General features: G+C 44.7%; 1 protein-coding gene across 1 annotated transcript in view; it reads right to left on the reverse strand.

The window, feature by feature from the left end:
* ecel1 (endothelin converting enzyme-like 1) overlaps positions 1–20,119 on the reverse strand; it is a 102,963-nt gene that overhangs the window by 33,059 nt on the left and 49,785 nt on the right. Inside the window, exons 6-12 of the mRNA XM_078564561.1 lie at positions 12,847–13,069; positions 12,637–12,735; positions 10,493–10,567; positions 5,428–5,531; positions 5,062–5,120; positions 2,785–2,836; positions 2,612–2,679 (exon numbers count right to left, since the gene is read on the reverse strand). Coding sequence (XP_078420687.1) covers positions 2,612–2,679; positions 2,785–2,836; positions 5,062–5,120; positions 5,428–5,531; positions 10,493–10,567; positions 12,637–12,735; positions 12,847–13,069 — 680 coding nt within the window. The remainder of the gene's footprint in view (positions 1–2,611; positions 2,680–2,784; positions 2,837–5,061; positions 5,121–5,427; positions 5,532–10,492; positions 10,568–12,636; positions 12,736–12,846; positions 13,070–20,119) is intronic.

The raw sequence follows: 20,119 nt of genomic DNA on the forward strand, positions 1-20,119 counted from the left end.
GTACAGGACATACCTGGGCAATTTTCCACTTAGCCCGTAGATGCCAGTGTTGTAGCTCTACTGGAAAAGCTTGGCTGGGGGTGTGGCAAGTTCTGGAGCACAAGTCTTCAGTACTATTGCTGAATGTTGTCAGGGCCCATAGCCATTGCTGTATCCAGTGCCTTCAGCCGCTTCTTGATACCATGTGAAGTGAATCGAATTGGCTGAAGACTGGCATCTGTGGTGCTGGGGACCTCCGGTGGATACAAAGAGCATGAAAAATGATTATATTGAGTAGAAGTAGGCCTTCTGACCAACTAGTTGCATAAGTAATCAAAAGACAGTTTTTGGAGTTGCTTTTTAAGATAACTTTATTCTGTCTAATTAAGTTGAAATGGCAAATTAATATTTTAAACCAAATTTATGTTATGATGTGAACATAAACAGTTTGACTTCTTATCCTAGCCCACCGAAAGCTTTGTGCTTGTGGTTGGAAAAGGATTGATCTATCTGAACACACATAACCACATGGTAAAGGCCAAGACTAGCAGTTTCATAAGGTTAAGAATGGATGACAGAAGACCGAGCAGAGATGAGACAGATGTAGTAAAAAGAGAAACGCCCATTGAAGGAAGGAAACAAAGAGAAAGCAAAGAAAGGGTAGAATACCATTGCCATTTCTGGTGTTCAAACATACTATTCAAAGTGGGGGAGGGCTACTGAGGCTGAAAGTATAGGACAAGACCTGATTATGCTGAAACTCCTCCCCCCTTTATGGCAATCAATTTTCTGAGCCATTTTGTGACAGGTGCATTGTTTCTGTACTTACAAATCTTAGCAAAGATGAACATAAAGGACATCTGTGGATCCCTGGAGTGTGGCATTGCTAAAATCGTTGAAAGATACAAAATTGTTGGAGAGCAGGGATCCCCCACTTCAATCAAAACTGGCCAGCTCCCTACTCTATCCTCCTGAGTTAAGCATCCCAGATGCACTAGAAGTAACATAGGTACTCGTCCACTTTGTACAAGTGTCCAACCCCCAAAGTCTCCAGTTTGGTTGGGGCCAATGGATGGAAGTTCCACCCTGCCCAGAGACATATTGGCTCTGCAGGTTCCAGACAGTTCATAAAAAAATACAAGGAATGAAAGAAAAGACAACAATGAGGAAGAGATGATTAAAATATTAAGGAACATGAAAGGAAAGATCAAAGGTTAAGATGAAGGAAGAGTCACAAGTAAATAGTAACCTTTCTCATTTATCCATCTAACTTTAAATATTTGTCTAAGATAACCTGCAAGGGTAGTTTTCCGTGAATGAATTTTTAAAAATGGAGCAACATTGGCAGTTTTCCAATCCAAGGGGACAATTCCTGAATTGAGAGAGTTTTAGAAAATCAAGACTAATACATCACCAATTTCCTCATCTACTATTTCTAATATTCTGGGATAGACGCCATCAGATCCTGGGGCACAATTTTTCAGTTGGCAGGCGGGCTTAGTGGGAGCGGGCAGGGACAGCCACGGGGCCAATCGCCGCCCGCGATCGGCTCCACACCACCATTTTATGCAGGCGGGCCAATTAAGGCCTGCCCAGTGTAAAACGCAAGCGGTAGCACTCAATGCTACCTGTGCGGGTGGAGGGAGGAGGGAAAATCGGGGCCAGCGCTCTTTCATGCATGCGCGCAAAAGAGCGCTTCAATCTCGCTGAGGCACGGAGCTGCGTCAGGGAGCTTGAAGGGTTTCTGAAATTAATAAATAAAAGGTTTATAAATTTAGTTAAACATGTCCCCTCATGTGACTGTGTCCCCTCATGGGACATGTTTTTATATTTATGAACAATTTTTAATTTATTTAATAAAAGCTTTAGGAAACCTCATCCGGCTCGTGGATGAGGTTTCCTAAAAACCTGAAGGCCGCTTGGCCTTTTCACCTGCCCGCCAACCTTAAGGTTGGATGGGAAGCGTTTACAGTAACCTTAATTAGATCCTTAATGGCCTTAATAGGCCGTTTACATATCGGCGGATGCGCAGCTGACTCCGGCATGCGCTCGCCGAATGAAACATCGCTACACAGCGCAATGACGTCGGGACGCATGCCCAACGTCATCGTGCATCATTTTACATGTCGGCATGTTGGGCCCGCCTCCACATGCCAACTGAAAAATCCTGCCCCTGGAGATTTATCTATCTTTAATCTGATTACTTTCTTCATCACTTTTGTTTTTTACTTATATTGAATCCAGTTACTTCCTCCTCTCAATTTATTTTTAGTTTTATTGTTTCTCTGGTACTTTACCCTCATCCTTAACTGTGAAAACTAATACAAAGTAGCTCTGCACTTTTTGAGACAATGCTACTTATAATTTTTATTCACCATTAATATTTTCTGTGTCCATAATTTAAAAAAAAAATCTCATTTTAAGTCTCCAGGATTTCAGCTGCGGCCACAAACACATTCCCACATACCTTGTTCATCCACCAGAATATGACAGATTGCAGTGAAGGAATTAATACCAGGGCACTGGTTATAATTGCTGCCCTGCATATTAGAATGGAAATAGAAATACTTGATCCAGTTTTAAGGCACATAACAGCAGAAAGTATAAGATGTTGTCTGAGGCTAAAACATACCCCAGTCATCATAACCATGTGTCAACTCATGTCCTATAATAGTTCCGATACCGCCATAGTTCAGGGACCTGTCAACAGAGAATTTGGCATGAAGCAATTTAAAGAGAGGTTTATGTAGTCAAGAAGATTAATGTATATTGAGCTAGGACATGTTATTGATTTTAAATACTTACTGAGGAAATTCAGGATCATAAAGTGGAGGCTGCAGAATCCCAGCTGGAAATACTGAGGAGGTGAATACAAAAGATGCCAAACACATTTTTAACTGCAGGAACATTTTAGCATCCTGACAACTCTGGTTCATGTTAGTTTATATATCTATTACTAGCACACAGGTTGATTTCCACATTTTACAAATTTGTATGCATACACTTCGGGGCAAACTGTGCTTCCTGCAAGCAGCTGAACTTGAAGTGAGTGTCAGTCAGAAAATTAGGGTTATGAAGTTGTTTCCCTATTTCTGGCCAATGTTCTTTGAGTATAAAAACAAAAATAGCTGGAAAACTCAGCAGGTCTGACAGCATCTGCGGAGAGGAACACGATTAATGTTTCGAGTCCGTATGACTCTTCGTCAGAACTAAGAAAAAATAGAAATGAGGTGAAATATAAGCTGGTTGAAGGGGGTGGGATAGGTAGAGCTGGATATAGGGCCAAGGAAGAGATTGCCAAAGATGTCATAGACAAAAGGACAAAGGGGTGTTGACAGTGGTGACATTAAGGGTAGAAAGCAGGAAGGGCAAGTGACAGATAGCCCTAGTGGGGGGAAGGGATCGAAATAGGCTAAAAGGTGGAGATAAAATAATTGATGGAAATAAATTTTAAAATAATAGAAATCGATGGGAAAAGAAAAATATATTTAAAAAAATCTTTTAAAATGATAAATTATTGGAAAAAGGGGATTGGAAAGGGGGTGGGGATAGAGGAGAGAGTTCATGATCTAAAATTGTTGAACTCAATGTTAAGCCCGCAAAGTGTCTAGTCGGAAGATGAGGTGCTGTTCCTCCAGTTTGCGTTGAGCTTCGCTGGAACATTGCAGCAGGCCAAGGATGGACATGTGGGCATGAGAGCAGGGTGGTGTGTTGAGATGGCAAGCAACAGGGAGGTCTGGGTCATGCTTGCGGACAGACTGAAGGTGTTCCACAAAGCGGGCACCCAGTCTGCGTTTGGTCTCTCCAATGTAGAGGAGACCGCATTGGGAACAGTGAATGCAGTAGACTAAATTGAGGGAAGTGCAAGTGAAGTGCTGCTTCACATGAAAGGAGTGTTTGGGCCCTTGGACAGTGAGGAGAGGGGAAGTAAAGAGGCAGGTGTTGCATCTTCTGCGGTTGCATGGGAAGGTGCCGTGGGAGTGGGTCGAGGTGTAGGTGATGGAGGAGTGGACCACATTTCACCTCATTTCTATTTTTCCTTAGTTCTGATGAAGAATGAAATGGACTTGAAACGTTAACTGTATTCCTCTCCGCAGATGCTGTCAGACCTGCTGAGTTTTTCCAGCTATTTTTGATTTTGTTTCAGATTTCCAGCATCCGCAGTATTTTGCTCTTTCCAAGTATAGATTCTCTGCTGGGATCATGAAATCACTGCAGCGTAAAGATTAATTGTTTTTCTTTGATCAATCTGTTTTATATTTCTGACAATAATGACAAGTTAGGACCATGTGATTGAAAAAAATGTTTGCATTGCCTAGAGTCCAGTTATAAATGTAGTGGAAGCCTTGTCAAGGTAAAAATAAGAAACAGATAACAAATCCTTACAAATAACAAACACAACACTCTAATTATTCTATTCTTAGCTGATCAAGCTTTCACAGAAATGCAATACAGGAAAAAATGTAATTTTTCATTTCTACATTTTAACACATTAACAGAAGTAAATTTGCACTTGATCTGCATAACAACAACCTAGTAAAGAGAAGTCAGTACAGCTTTAGTTAGGGAAAATAAGGCCTGATTAATCTCCTTAATTTCTTCGAGGAAGTGCCAACACTGGCTGGCTGTGGTAGACCCCATAGTCCTGTGCACTTAGACTTCCATAAGATATTTAATAAAAATTCCACATAAAAGTTGCTAATTAAGCTTTAAGCAGTGGGAATTCAGGGAAATAACAAGGTGCAAGAAAATATTGAATGGGGCGCCTAATTTTTCAAATCCACATCAACAAAACACCTCAAATGGGAATGATGTCCTTTTAGATGTGGTGTGAGGCAATTGCTTCATCTTGTGTGGAGGAACTATGCTCCAGCAATTGCTGCAAGTGAAGGGTTTTAGTTAATGAAAAGTCTAGTCTCAAGAAGGTATAACTAGGATATACATCTAAAAACGGCAAAAACAATAAAACAGCCTGAATTATGAAACAATAAAAATACACGTACAACACAGCTATGAGTTGTAGTAGAAAATGAGACTTTACTCATAATCAACCTAATGATATTTTGATCTATATTTACTTACCCATTTGGTTTTGTGTGGATAGGTAATAAGCATTTAGAGTTTGAGGAGGAAGTAGCCATCTGTAAACAAAGATATTTTTGAATTACAAATTTATCACAGTTCTGTTGAAAATTATTTCAGTGACAATATAATTACCAACAAAGAGTACAACACAGCAATTTACAATTGTTAAATATACAGCTCAGGAACCTGAGTAAAGCATCTGGTTTATATTCAGTGCGTCCCTACAGAAATTAAGATTGACAGGATTCATATAGCAGTATGTCTGCACTCTAAGCCAGTAATGCATAACACCAACACAATAACAATATTATGGTTTTTATTGTGTTGGGTTTGTTGCAGAAAGTAAAAGAGAAAAATACTCACGCAGTCTTGTCCACTTGTTCCCGTATTTTCTTCACTGAGAGTTTGATATTGTACATTATGCTGTTAAGCACATTTTTAAAATATGTTCTCTCGTCCACTTCGAACTAAAACAGGAGAAGAAATTTTAAGAAATATAGCTGTATAAAGGCTGAAATACAATACTTCATTTTCAAAATGTCACCTCTTAATAAGAACATAAGAAATAGGAGCAGGAGTAAACCATTAGGCCTATTAAATCTGCTTCGCCATTCAACAAGATTATGCCTAATCTGATCATGGCCTTAACTCGGCTTTCCTGCCTGGTCCCCATACCCCTGTCAATCAAAAATCTGTCAAACTCAGCTTGAATATATCGAACGACCTTGCCTCCTCTGCTCTCTGGGGAAGAGAATTCCAAACCAATGACGCGCTGAGAGAAGGAATTCCTCCTCGTCTCCGTCTTAAATGGGAGACCCCTTATTTTAAAGCTGTACTCTGTCGTTCTATATTCCCCATCAGGGGAAACATCCCCTCAGCATTTACCCTGCCAAGCCCCCTCAGAAATGTATGTTTCAAAAAGATCACCTCTCATTCTGCTAAACTCCAATGTGTATAGGCCAAAGCTGCTCAACCATCTCTCATAACACAATCCATCCATCTCAGGAACCAGCCTGGCGAATGCAAGTGACCAAAATTGTACACAGTACTCCAGGTGCAGTCTCACCAATGCCCTGTACATTTCTAACAAGACTTCCCTGCTCTTATACTGTTTGCTCTGTTCTGAACCACCCCAGCTTTTATATCCATCGCTCTCACTGTGTCCCCGCTGCCGCTCTCACTGTGTCCCCGCTGCCACCCTCACTGTGTCCCTGCTGCCGCCCTCTCTGTGTCCCCGCTGCCGCCCTCTCTGTGTCCCCGCTGCCAGTCTCACTGTGTCCCCGCTGCCAGTCTCACTGTGTCCCCGCTGCCACTCTCACTGTGTCCCTGCTGCCGCTCTCACTGGGTCTCCGCTGCCGCCCTCACTGTGTCCCCGCTGCCACTTTCACTGTGTCCCTCTGCCGCCCTCACTGTGTCCCTGCTGCCGCTCTCACTGGGTCTCCGCTGCCGCCCTCACTGTGTCCCCGCTGCCACTTTCACTGTGTCCCTCTGCCGCCCTCACTGTGTCCCCGCTGCCACTCTCACTGGGTCTCCGCTGCCACTCTCACTGGGTCTCCGCTGCCACTCTCACTGTGTCCCCGCTGCCACTCTCACTGTGCCTCCGCTGCCACTCTCACTGTGTCCCTGCTGCCGCCCTCACTGTGTCCCCGCTGCCACTCTCACTGTGTACCTCTGCCACTCTCACTGTGTCCCTGCTGCTGCCCTCACTGTGTCCCCGCTGCCGCCCTAACTGTGGTCCCGCTGCCACTCTCACTGTGTCCCCGCTGCCACTCTCACTGTGTCCCCGCAGCCACTCTCACTGTGTCCCCGCTACCGCCCTCAATGTGTCCCCGCTGCCACTCTCACTGTATCCTCGCTGCCGCTCTTACTGTGTCCCTCTGCCACTCTCACTGTATCCCCGCTGCCGCTCTTACTGTGTCCCTCTGCCACTCTCACTGTGTCCCCGCAGCCACTCTCACTGTGTCCCCGCTGCCACTCTCACTGGGTCCCCGCTGCCTCCCTCACTGTATCCTCGCTGCCACTCTCTCTGTGTCCCTGCTGCCTCCCTCTCTGTGTCCCTCTGCCGCCCTCACTGTGTCCCCTCTGCCGCCCTCACTGTGTCCCCTCTGTTGCCCTCACTGTGTCCCCTCAGCCTCCCTCACTGTATCCTCACAGCCACTCTCACTGTGTCCCTCTGCCACTCTCTCTGTATCCCTGCTGCCGCTCTCTCTGTATCCCCGCTGCCGCTCTCACTGTGTCCCCTCTGCCGTCCTCACTGTGTCCCCTCTGCCGCCCTCACTGTGTCCCCTCTGCCGCTCTCACTGTGTCCCCTCTGCCACTCTCTCTGTGTTCCCCCCCGGTGCCGCTCTCTCTGTGTCCCGCTGCCGCTCTCTCTGTATCCCCGCTGCCGCTCTCACTGTGTCCCCTCTGCCGTCCTCACTGTGTCCCCTCTGCCACTCTCACTGTGTCCCTCTGCCGCTCTCACTGTGTCCCTCTGCCGCTCTCACTGTGTCCCCTCTGCCTCCCTCACTGTATCCTCGCAGTCACTCTCACTGTGTCCCTCTGCCGCTCTCACTGTGTCCCCTCTGCCGCTCTCACTGTGTCCCCTCTGCCATCCTCACTGTGTCCCCGCTGCCGCTCTCACTGTGTCCCCTCTGCCGCCCTCACTGTATCCTCGCAGCCACTCTCACTGTGTCCCCGCTGCCGCTCTTACTGTGTCCGCTCTGCCGCCCTCACTGTGTCCCTCTGCCGCCCTCACTGTGTCCCCTCTGCCACCCTCACTGTGTCCCCTCTGCCTCCCTCACCGTATCCTCGCAGCCACTCTCACTGTGTACCTCTGCCGCTCTCACTGTGTCCCTCTGCCGCTCTCACTGTGTCCCCTCTGCCTCCCTCACTGTATACTCGCAGCCACTCTCACTGTGTCCCTCTGCCGCTCTCACTGTGTCCCCTCTGCCGCTCTCACTGTGTCCCCTCTGCCGCTCTCACTGTGTCCCCTCTGCCACTCTCACTGTGTCCCTCTGCCGCTCTCACTGTATCCCCTCTGCCGCCCTCACTGTGTCCCCGTTGCTGCTCTGTGTCCCCGCTGCCGCTCTCACTGTGTCCCTCTGCCGCTTTCACAGTGTCATCGCTGCTGCTCTCACTGTGTCCCCGCTGCCGCCCTCACTGTGTCCCTCTGCTGCTCTCACTGTGTCCCTCTGCCGCTCTCACTGAGTCATCGCTGCCGCCCTCACTGTGTCCCTCTGCCGCCCTCACTGTGTCCCTCTGCCGCTCTCACTGTGTCCCTCTGCCGCTCTCACTGTGTCCCTCTGCCGCTCTCACTGTGTCCCTCTGCCGCTCTCACTGTGTCCCCGCTGCCGCTCTCACTGGGTCCCCGCTGCCACTCTCACTGTGTCCCCGCTGCTTATCTCACTCTGTCCCCGCTGCTTATCTCACTCTGTCCCCGCTGCTTATCTCACTGTCCCCGCTGCTTATCTCACTCTGTCCCCGCTGCTTATCTCACTCTGTCCCCGCTGCTTATCTCACTCTGTCCCCGCTGCTTATCTCACTCTGTCCCCGCTGCTTATCTCACTCTGTCCCCGCTGCTTATCTCACTCTGTCCCCGCTGCTTATCTCACTCTGTCCCCGCTGCTTATCTCACTCTGTCCCCGCTGCTTATCTCACTCTGTCCCCACTGCTTATCTCACTCTGTCCCCGCTGCTTATCTCACTCTGTCCCCGCTGCTTGTCTCACTGTGTTCGCACTGCTGCTCTCAGTGTTCCTGCTCCTTATCTCACTGTGTCCCCGCTGCCGCTCTCACTGTGTTCCTGCTCCTTATCTCACTGTGTTCCAACTGCTGCTCTCACTGTGTTCCTGCTCCTTATCTCACTGTGTTCGCACTGCTGCTCTCAGTGAGTTCCCACTGCTGCTATTGATGTGTTCCTGCTTCTTGTCTCACTCTATTCTGCTGCCACTCTTTACACCTGCTGGTCTCACTCTGTTCCCCCAGCTGTTCTCGCTCTGCACTGCCACCACTTTATACCTGCCGGTCTTGCTGTGTTCCCGCTGACTCAATAGCTACTGCCCTATCAAAGCTGAATTTCATCCTTTGTATATTTGTCCCTTTGCTCATTCACACCATTTAACATCTTTCCATTGAGTATAATCCTATTTCTTGATTTACCTTCAAAAATATATCATTTGCACTTCCTGGCATCAATCTGTCAATTTCACTAACTTCTCTACATCTTCCTGCAGTTTGTTATAGTTCTTCTCACCATCTGCAAACTCTTCTACTCTTGTGTTATCAGAAACTTTCAAATTGTGTTTCCTATTCCTATATATACTGAAAATAAAAGTGCATTCAACCCTTTTCTGATACAAGCAACATATTCCTAACCCTTTGTTTCCTATCTGTAACTCAACTTTCTTTCCATATCGCCACATTTCCTCTTATTTAAGACCATGGAACATGAGAATGATAAAGCACGGAAAAAGGCCATTTGATCCATTGTGCCTGTGTCAGCTGTTTGAAACACCTTTAGCACGTTGTCTGAATTTTTCTTACAAGCCTCTTTTGAGATATCTTATTCAATGTTTTCTAAAAACCCACATATACTATGTCTACTGCTTCATTGCCTTTGTCAATTCTCTTAAACATTTCTTTTTAAAAAATCTATTAAATTTGTCAAATATATTTAAGAAATTTAACTGGCTGTTCTTGGTTAACCCATTTCTATACGCTTAATAATTCTACCTTAAATTAGAGATTTCAGAAATTTGCCCACACCTGATGCTATCAAAGGGATTTTACTGCTTTACTGTTTTTCTGTGATTCCAAAGAGATCTTGATCTTATTACTGCTGTTTGGACTGTTCAATCTCTGGACAGCATGTACTGAACAACAGATCTACAAGCATCATGTGCTAGCCTTGCATTACTATTGCCTGTTAGGTGCAGAGCAATACATATTATCAATTTTGTGGTTGTTAGTTTTATTTTGTTTACTTTTGGGGGGAGGAGAGGAAAGGGGAAGAACATCCTCCACCCATCCGCGTATCCTGCAAACTGCTAGCACTCCCAGTCTCCCTATACTAATTTTCAGAAGTTAAACTGGGTTCCCAACACAAAGTAATTATTACTCAATTTTGTTTCCTGGAAACAAATTAAAACTAACAACTACAAAAAGATGTTATATATTGTATGTGTTTATCTTCTGATTATCAATGTACATGCCATTGTGGTTAAATAGTGAACAATCCTCTACTGGATATGAAGAGGATATTGTTAGGCATTCTTCACAGTGTTAATAGTGCATCACGGGTTGCTAATCATTCACATTTCAACCAACTCTAAACTAGTATAATATGGCAATCTGGTAATATCAACTAAACCAGCTAAAATATATAGGATGCTTGCTAATAATAGTCATTTTTCTTAGAAACACTTGGAAACAAAAATTTTCAATACTTACACCATATTCATTATCAACAGCATTAGTAACTAATAAAAAGTCTGGATAGCCAATCATGACCATCATATACTGAAGCTGCAAACAATAAAAGTACATTAGATTATAATATTCAGAGACATTGCAGTTTTCCTACATCATGCAGGGAAATAAATCCCAATACTACTGCTGTTAAAATCACATGATTTGATTACAGGAGCTTCCCATGAACTGCTGACTATCTTATTAGCCATACTGGCAAAAAGTTAATATAGTGTTTACTGCACATAATATTATTCTGAAACATAATCTACGGTATAAACATTTGATGGAATTCAAGTTTCATTAGTAAGGTCCTCGAGCTTCAACCTTGACGTGCTGTTGCCTTGTAATATAATGAAAAACATCCTTAATGCCATGTTTTTAAGTTGTGCCACTTACTAAAATTTTAAGTTCAATCTGACATTTGAATTTTTTTTGTTAGAGGTCACACTGAACCCGCACTGTGTTTACAGTTAGCACTGCACATTCCATGCAACATTAAACACTACAAGACTATGTACACTATAAGACACCCTGCTTCCTGTAAGGACTCCATCCCATTCTCAGTTCCTTCGCCTCCGTTGCATCTGTTCTGATGATGCCACTTTCCAGAACAGTTCTTCTGACATGTCTTCCTTCTTCCTTAACCGAGGTTTTCCATCCACGGTGGTTGACAGGGCTGTCAACTGTGTCTGACCCATTTCCCGCGCATCCGTCCTCACACCTTCCTCTCCCTCCCAGAACCATGATAGGTTCCCCCTTGTCCTCACTTATCATCCCACCAGCCTCCGCATTCAAAGGATCATCCTCCGCCATTTCTGCCAACTCCAGCATGATGCCACCACCAAACACATCTTCCCTTCACCCCCCTCCTGTAGGGACCATTCCCTCCAGGACACCCTGGTCCACTCCTCCATCACCCCCTACACCTCAACCCCCTCCAACGGCATCTTCCCATGCAACCGCAGGAGGTGTAACACTCTACATAGGTCTCCTCTACATTGGAGAGACCAAACGCAGACTGGGTGACCACTTTGCGGAACACCTTCAGTCTGTCCGCAAGCATGACCTAGACCTTCCTGTCGCTTGCCATTTCAACACACCACCCTGCTCTCATGCCCACCTGTCTGTCCTTGGCCTGCTGCAATGTTCCAGTGAAGCTCAACGCAAACTGGAGGAACAGCACCTCATCTTCCGATTAGGCACTTTACGGCCTTCCAGACGTAACATTAAGTTCAACAACTTCATATCATGAACTCTCTCCTCCATCCTTACCCCCTTTTTGATCCCCTTTTTTCTAATAATTATTATATATTTTTGTATATATTTTTTTTTCTTTCCCCACCTATTTCGATTATTATTTTAAAAATGTATTTCCATCCATTGTTTTATCTCCACCTTTTAGCATATTTCGATCCCCCACCCCCTCCCCCCACCCCACCCCGACTAGGGCCATCTGTCACTTGCTCATCCTGCTTTCTACCCTTAATGTCACCATTAGCACATCCTTTAGCTAATATCATCACCGTCAACACCCCTTTGACCTTTTGTTTATGACATCATTGGCAATCTCTCCTTTGCCTCCACCTATCACTGGCCCTCTATCCAGCTTCACTTGTCCAATCCCCCCTTAAACAGCTTATATTTCACCACATTTCTATTTCTCTTTAGTTCTGATGAAGAGTCATATGGACTCGAAACGTTAACTCTGCCTTCCTCTCCACAGATGCTGTCAGACCTGCTGAGTTTTTCCAGCAATTTTTGTTTTTGTTTCAGATTTCCAGCATCCGCAGTATTGTGCTTTCATACGATAAGACAGGGTTTACCCATATAACTAGGGTAGCTGAAAAATGTAATTCATTCTATGTGAAACACTTTGGGACATTTCTAAGAGGCATGATAAGGTACTGTATAATACAAATTTTTTCTTTTTCACATGCAAATAAGTCAAACTGACAATGTACAGCTGTAATCTAATTACAGAAGGGGACGAGGACTGATGTATTATCATTGATTTTAGACTGCATTTCACGTCAAAGCTAATTACATGATGCTAAATCCGATATAAAAACCTAATATTATTTAGTGCTATTTAATGATATTTCAGTAGGATTACTGCAACAGACCTTTGCTCTTGCTGCTTCTTTTGTCTTTTCGTCCATCCAATCTAATTCATCTAGTTGACGATCAAATGCATGCTTAATGTCTTCAACTAGTTGTTGTACCTTATCACAATAAAAATAATCATAGTTCTATAAGCTGATGGCTTATTTGCATGATAATGCAAAAGTGTTAAATTATTCTGCTGTCAGGATCTTAATGGAAAAAGAACTTACTTTTATTTTGCTGGAAGATGAGAAGTATTTTTCAACAAAAAGAGCTCCCAAAGCCATACCAAATTGTTTATTGGCTTGGTTTAAGCACATTTTACCCAGATCAATCTGTTTCTCTGTGCCATCTAATTCTTTAGAGAACTCATGAATTGCATCTCTGAATGGTGTGGAAAGATGTTCACTCAGAGCAACAACAATGCGCCAAATCATGTAATTATGCAGTACTCTGAAAATGCAAAATTATGATCATATATATCACTGCTATACATCAAAGAACATATTCAATGGACTATTCATAATTACACTATTAAATTAGAAATACTTAAGTCTGCTTCTCAATATTTTTATATGATTAGCACTATTATCTATACAGATCTATGCACAGGTGAGAAATCTGCATATTTTGTCCCAGCTCCATTATCTTCAGTGGAAAACAGGGAATTTGAATTTTTTTCTAACACAGAGAGCTTCTAAGTTTGGTGATAATAATAGCTACCAGTCCCCTGAGAGATCACCAGAGCTCCACAATGGTTCTGAGTTTATCCACTAATTAGCTGAGGCATACAGATGAGGAAGACCCAGGTTTGATCTTAGGGGGAGAATTTTAAGGCCCTGGCAAGGCCAAGAATGGAGATGAGTGTGTGAGGAATTTTGCATACTGGTCATCGTGCCAGTTCTCCAGCTCCACCTCGCCCCTGCGAATTATAGAATCTATAATAAAGGATGTGATAACAGGACACTTAGAAAATAATGATAGAATTGGGCAGAGTCAACATGGATTAATGAAAGGGAAATCATGTTCAACAAATCCATTGGAGTTTTCTGAGGATGTAACTAGCAGAATGGATAAGGGAGAACCAGTGGATGTGGATGTGTAAAGCTTTTGATAAGGTCCCAGGTGAAAAGGTTAGTAAACTAAGTTAGAGCATATGGAATTGGAGAAAATATACTGGCATGGATTGAGAACTGGTTAAGGACAGAAAACAGAGAGAAGAAATAAATGGACCATTTTCAGGTTGGCAGGCAGTGATTAATGGGGTAGCGCAAGGATCAGTGCTTGGGCCCCAACTATTCACAATCTATATCAATGATTTGGATGTGGGGATTCAAGGCAATATTTCCAAGATTGCAGATGACACAAAACTAGGTGGAAGTGTGAGTTGTAAGGAAGATGCTTCACGGGGATTTGGAGATGCTAAGCAAGTGGGCAAAGATTTGGCAGATGGAATACAATGTGGAGAAATGTGAGGTTATCCACTTTGGTAGAAAAATTAGAAATACAGAATATTTCCTAAATGGTGAGAGGATAGAAGTGTTGAACATCAAAAGGTGTTTGGGTGTCCTTGTTCATGAGTCACTGAAAGCTAACATGCAAGCAATTAAGGAGGCAAATAGTATGTTGGCCTTTATTACAAGAGGATTTGAGTATAGGAATAAAGAGCCTTGGTGAGACCATACCTGGAGTATAGTGTACAGTTTTGGTCTCCTTACTCAATGAAAGACATGCTTTCCATACAGAGAGTGCAACAAAGATTCACTAAATTAATTCCTGGGATAGAGGGATTGTCCTATGAGGAAAGATTAAATAGCCTGGGCCTTTATTCTCTGGACTTTCTGCCTTTGAGAGGTGATCTCATTTAAACATACAAAATCCTTACAGGGCTTGACAGGGTTGATGCAGGAAGGATGTTTTACCTGGCTGGGCGGGAGGGTGTCTAGAACCAGGGGACACAGTCTCAGAATAAGGGACAGGTCATTTAGGACTGAGATGAAGAGGAATTTCTTCACTCAGAGAGTGGTGAATCTCTGGAATTCTCTGCCCCAGGGGGGCTATGGAGGTCCAGTCGTTGAGTATGTTCGATTGAGACTGAGAGATTTCTACATATTAAAAACATCAAGAACTGAATTTTACGTCCCGCAGGTGGGCGTGTGCAAAAGTCAGAAGAGCGCCCGCCGACAATTAAGCGGGCAATTACGCTCATTAACGCCCCAATTGAAAGCGATTTTTTGTGGCCCATCCAACCTTATGGTTGGCAGACAGACCAATCAGCAGGCAGGCTTTATATTTTTGATGAAACTTCATCCAAGGGTGGGATGAAATCTCCTTTAGCATTTAAAATAAAAAGAAATATCTGGGGACTGTTTTTTTTAATGAGGAATGCTTTCAGGTGCTTGATTGTGCTGCATGGACATTTTTTTGCAGCATTTTTGTGCTTTCTTTTATTATTTTGAGGTCTGCAGCTTCCTGAGGCATCTGTCTGCCTTCAGGGAGCTCAGTGGAAGTGCTCACCAGCACCCGCGGTGACGTCAGTGCCCGCCCTCTTCCTGCCCCCAATGGCAGTGCCCAGCCTTTCTCCAGGCCAATTAATTGCCCAGCCAGTGTAAGATCGCGTTCACAGCGCGATCTTGGCTGGGAGAGGGCTTTATGTCTGCTCCTGGCCATGCTGACTTCGGGTGTACTCAGAGGGTAAAATTCAGGCCCAAGGGAGATGGGGATAGTGCAGGAAAATGGCTTTGAAGTAGAAGATCAACCATGATCTCATTGAATGGCAGAGCGGGCTCTAAGGGCTGAATGGTCTACTCCTGCTCCTATTTCTTTTATCTTATGTTCTTTTCCAGAGGTGGGATGGGGAGGTGAAAGAGCTACTTGCCCGCAAGAGAGGGTAGCCCACTGAAATAGTTAGCTTATTAAGGCCTATTGAAGGAGGCTAACTGGGAATTTCCAGTCAGCCTCCAGGTTCCAGTTTAGTTGTCTCCCTGCCTGTAAGGCTGCAGGTGTTTGCTGCCCTGTAAAGGGCTTTGATCCCCCTGGCCCCCACAATGACGGCCTGGCTGAAAAGGCAATTTTTATTATAAGTTTGGACAGTTGGAAAGAAGGTGCCTCCATTTTGAGGCGCCCTCTCCATGACTTACTTGTCATGGCATTCTGCTGCTTCTTTCAGCTGGAAGACCTCTGATTGGCCTTCTAACTTTGAAAGCCTGGCCGCTACCCTTAATTGGATGGCGAGCCCGCCCTCTGGGCATTAACTGGCCATTCCAGGGAAAATCACAGGTGAGTGACTGTTTCTCACACAGTGCAGGCTCTGAAATCCGTTTAAGTCTGCGATGGGGTTCAGAAGCCTGCAGGGAAAACCATGCCCTAGGTCTAGTTAAGTTAATGGACATGAATAAGGGTGATGGTAGGGATACTCAAATTAGCTGCAGTGCCTCTGGGTTAGGGGGGAATAAAATGGCTTGGTGTTCATACTCCTCTAGGATCACTCTGCCAATACCCACTGTCAAGGTTCACCAACGGCCTTTTGCTTAATGCACAGGAGAATATCTGGCACTATAGAGCTATCTTCTAGCAAGGAGTCTATGCCTCCAGCAGAAGAGATTAGAAAAGAAATTCAGTGTAAAATAAATAAGAAAACCCAGTAATTACATTCCCTGACTCTTTCAATCAGAGTTTTTATTTTGATGCTTTCCTTTTTTGGTCACTCTCAGAAATTAAGCATGTGCATAATATTATTTATTTTTAAATCAACTCCTACTCGTGCCTGAATAGGTTCTTCAGTTTGCCTTTTTGTACAAATAACAGATTCAACAATTAGTCCATCACATTATTTAAGGGTGAACTTAATGGCTAAAACAAACCATCTCCACCTTTAGAAGCAAATATTCTATTGGCAATAAAAGGGTTAAATGGGTCAAAAAATGAGTTAACGTTTGCATTAGGGGTGCAATGATAGAATCAATTCAGACTGAATTTGTAATAGCTTTAAAGCCACTTGAGTATTCAGAGGTTCCGTTAGAGTGTAAACACTTGGAATTATCATTGATGGCCTGTCATGGAGAGTGAAAAACAAATATAACGCTTCATTGTAGGTTTGCATAATCAACACTGCACGCCTGGCAAAATACCAGGCCTTTGTAAATAAATATTACCATTTTTATGAGTCAATTGTATTAAATTTACAACAGTGTCTAAGGCTTCCTCATGTTCATCAGTTTTAAATGTACTTTGTTTAGTTATCCTCCCTCATCTTTGTAGCTTTTTACTTATGCCTTTGATTCTTAAAACAGGTAAGTGTAGTCTTGAGCACTGACTGTAATGGGCATCATACACATATGACTGACAGGAATCCTCATCAGTTTTCTATTTCACTGTGTCCTCACCCACAGTGGTCATATGAAGATCTGATGATATCACTCCAAATAAAGGTCCTCAGGGATATTCAGCTATATAAATTTACAAATCATCTCATGCATTTCCAGTGTACAAGTCACAGGTTCACCATATTGATATATGAAAATCCAAGTACCACCATATTAGGGGGAAATTTTAACACTGCTGACCACTACCACACCCCACTCTCCACATCCTCACCCCAACAATGGGAGGGAGAGGCACTGGGAGCATAGGTTAAAATTTCAATTGTAAATGCTCCCGCTTCTAGTTTTAATGGAGATGGGTTGGTGTGTGCAGTTTACCTGCCCTCGAGAGTTCTATTTAAATGTGCTAATGAGGCGATATGCTTCAAATTTTAGTGACTTTGGGCTACACTTTCCATCAGGAAATCTGGTAATTGAAGGGAGGCAAGAACAGCCGGATTCAACAGGTGCTCAATCTCGCATCCATCCCTGCAATCAGCTTCCTACTCACAACCGGATGCCTCCACTCATTCACCATCCAAGAATCACCCCACAGCCTGTGATTTCCTCAAGACCCCCCCAGTTTTTTAACCCCCTTGATACCTTCAAACCCCCATAATCTCCCACCATACCCATGGTCTTACCTCCCCCATACAACCTCAACCCTGATCCCTGATACCACAATAGCTCCCTTTCCTTCTTTCTGTTCCCAGTCTTCAGCTTTCTAGCGTAGACCTTCCCGCATGACAACCAGCCAGCCTCAACTTGGCTGCTAACCAGCCATGAAAGGGAAAAGGAAATTTCAGATATGGTCCCATTGTTAAATTCGACAGGATCTCTGTGTTTCTTTTATGTCTGGGTTTTCCAACATGATGCTGCCACCACAGACCCCCTGCCGTATGTATGATATGTATATATGTCTGATATATATTTTTTGTTCATTCACAGGATGTGGGCTTCGCTGTCTGGGCCAGCATTTATTGCCCATCCCTAGTTGCCCTTGAGAAGGTGGTGGTGAGCTGCCTTCTTGAACGGCTGCAATCCATGTGGTGTAGGTACACCCACAGTGCTGTTAGGGAGTTCCAGGATTTTGATCCAACGACAGTGAAGGAACAGCGAGATATTTCCAAGTCAGGATGGTGAGTGACTTGGAGGGGAACTTTGAGGTGGTGCGGTTCCCATCTATCTGCTGCCCTTGTCCTTCTAGATGGTAGTGGTCGTGGGTTTGGAAGATGGTGTCTAAGGGGCCTTGGTGCATCTTGTAGATGGTACACACTGCTTTTATTGTGCGTTGATGGTGGAGGGCGTGAATGTTTGTGGATGTGGTGCCAATCAAGCGGGCTGCTTTGTCCTGGACAGTGTCAAGCTTCTTGAGTGTTGTGGGAGCTGCACTCATTCAGGCAATTGGGGAGTATTCCATCACACTACTGACTTGTGCCTTGTAGATTGTGGACAGGCTTTGGGGAGTCAGGAGGTGAGTTACTCATCGCAGGATTCCTAGCCTCTGATCTGCTCTTGTAGCCACAGTATTTATATGGCTAGTCCAGTTCAGTTTCTGGTCAATGGTAACCCCCAGGATGTTGATAGTGGGGGATTCAGTGATGGTAATGCCATTGAACGTCAAAGGGCGATGGTTAGATTCTCTCTTGTTGAAGATGATTACTGCCTGACACTTGTGTGGTGCGAATGTTACTTGCCACTTGTTAGCTCGAGCCTGGATATTGTCCAGCTCTTGCTGCATTTGGACATGGACTGCTTCAGTATCTGAGGAGTTTCGAATGGTGTTGAACATTGTGCAATCATCAGCGAACATCCTCACTTCTGACCTCATGGTGGAAGGAAGGTCCTTGATGAAGCAGCTGAAGTTGGGCTGAGGACACTACCCTGAGGAACTCCTGCAGTGATGTCCTGGAGCTGAGATGACTGACCTTCAACAACCACAATCATCTTCCTTTGTGCTTGGTATGACTCCAGCCAGTGGAGAGTTTCCCCCTGAAAACCATTGACTCCAGTTTTGCTAGGGCTCTTTGATGCCACACTCGGTCAAACGCAGCCTTGATGTCAAGGGCAGTCACTCTCAACTCACCTGGGGAGTTCAGCTCTTTTGTCCATGTTTGAACCGTCTGTAATGACGTCAGGAGCTGAGTGGCCCTCGCGGAAACCAAACTGGGCATCAGTGAGCAGGTTGTTGCTAAGCAAGTGCCGCTTAATAGCACAGTTGATGACCCCTTCCATTACTTTACTGATGATGGAGAGTGGACTGATGGGGCTGTAATTGGCCTGGTTGGATTTGTCCTGCTTCTAATAGCTTAAGCTTTCAATAAACATTGTCCCTTCCACTTCTTGCTTTCTAGAGAGACTATAACTTCAATGCTACCCTTGTTCTCTTATACACAATCTCTACTTCTAGTTGTTTTTCCTCATACATCGCAGGAGGTGAACAACCATCTATTTACCCACAGTAGGATGTCCTGTTAAACAAACCAAATGCAGGTTATGCGGCATGTTCCCTCTGTTATGTTTGTAAGCAAGATCCAGAATTCCCTGTAGCTTGCCATTTTAACTCCCCCTTCTATCCCAACCTGATGTGTGGAATCTTGTGCCCTCCCCTGCCACCTTCTCGCCCCCACCCAATTAAGTCTGTGGTGGGAAGGATGTGGATGGCCTTCCCACCCTACCACCAGTTGAGGCCCTTAATTGGACAATTAATGCCCACTTAAGGGCCTCATCCTTCCACCGCTGGCATTAACCCAATGCCAGGCATGGAGCTCGCCATGTGGAGGACACGACAAGCAAACCCACGCAGGGTTTGCTTTCGGGTTCCCACAGGGAGGTGCTAGTCTTTCGTTCAAGGGCACTCAGTGCCTGATCAAGGGACCTGGCATTGGGAAAGGATGTCCACTAAGTGGCACCCTCCTTCGCTTGCTGCTGACATCTCGCTCCCCACCCTCCCCTGCAACCACTACCCAACAACCACCCCCATCCCATCATCACTTCCCTCTGGCCTGGGATCCAGCGACGATACTAGGCCTCAGTTGGGTGTTGTACTGGCAGCAGGTACTGCCTTCCCAGTAGTGCTGCCGTTCAATAGAATTGCTGGCCTCTGATTGGCTAGCAGCTCTTGGGGGAGAGCAGAACTTTC

Source organism: Cetorhinus maximus, chromosome 19 (genome assembly GCF_964194155.1).
Source record: "Cetorhinus maximus chromosome 19, sCetMax3.hap1.1, whole genome shotgun sequence".
NCBI classification, from domain to species: Eukaryota; Metazoa; Chordata; class Chondrichthyes; order Lamniformes; family Cetorhinidae; genus Cetorhinus; species Cetorhinus maximus.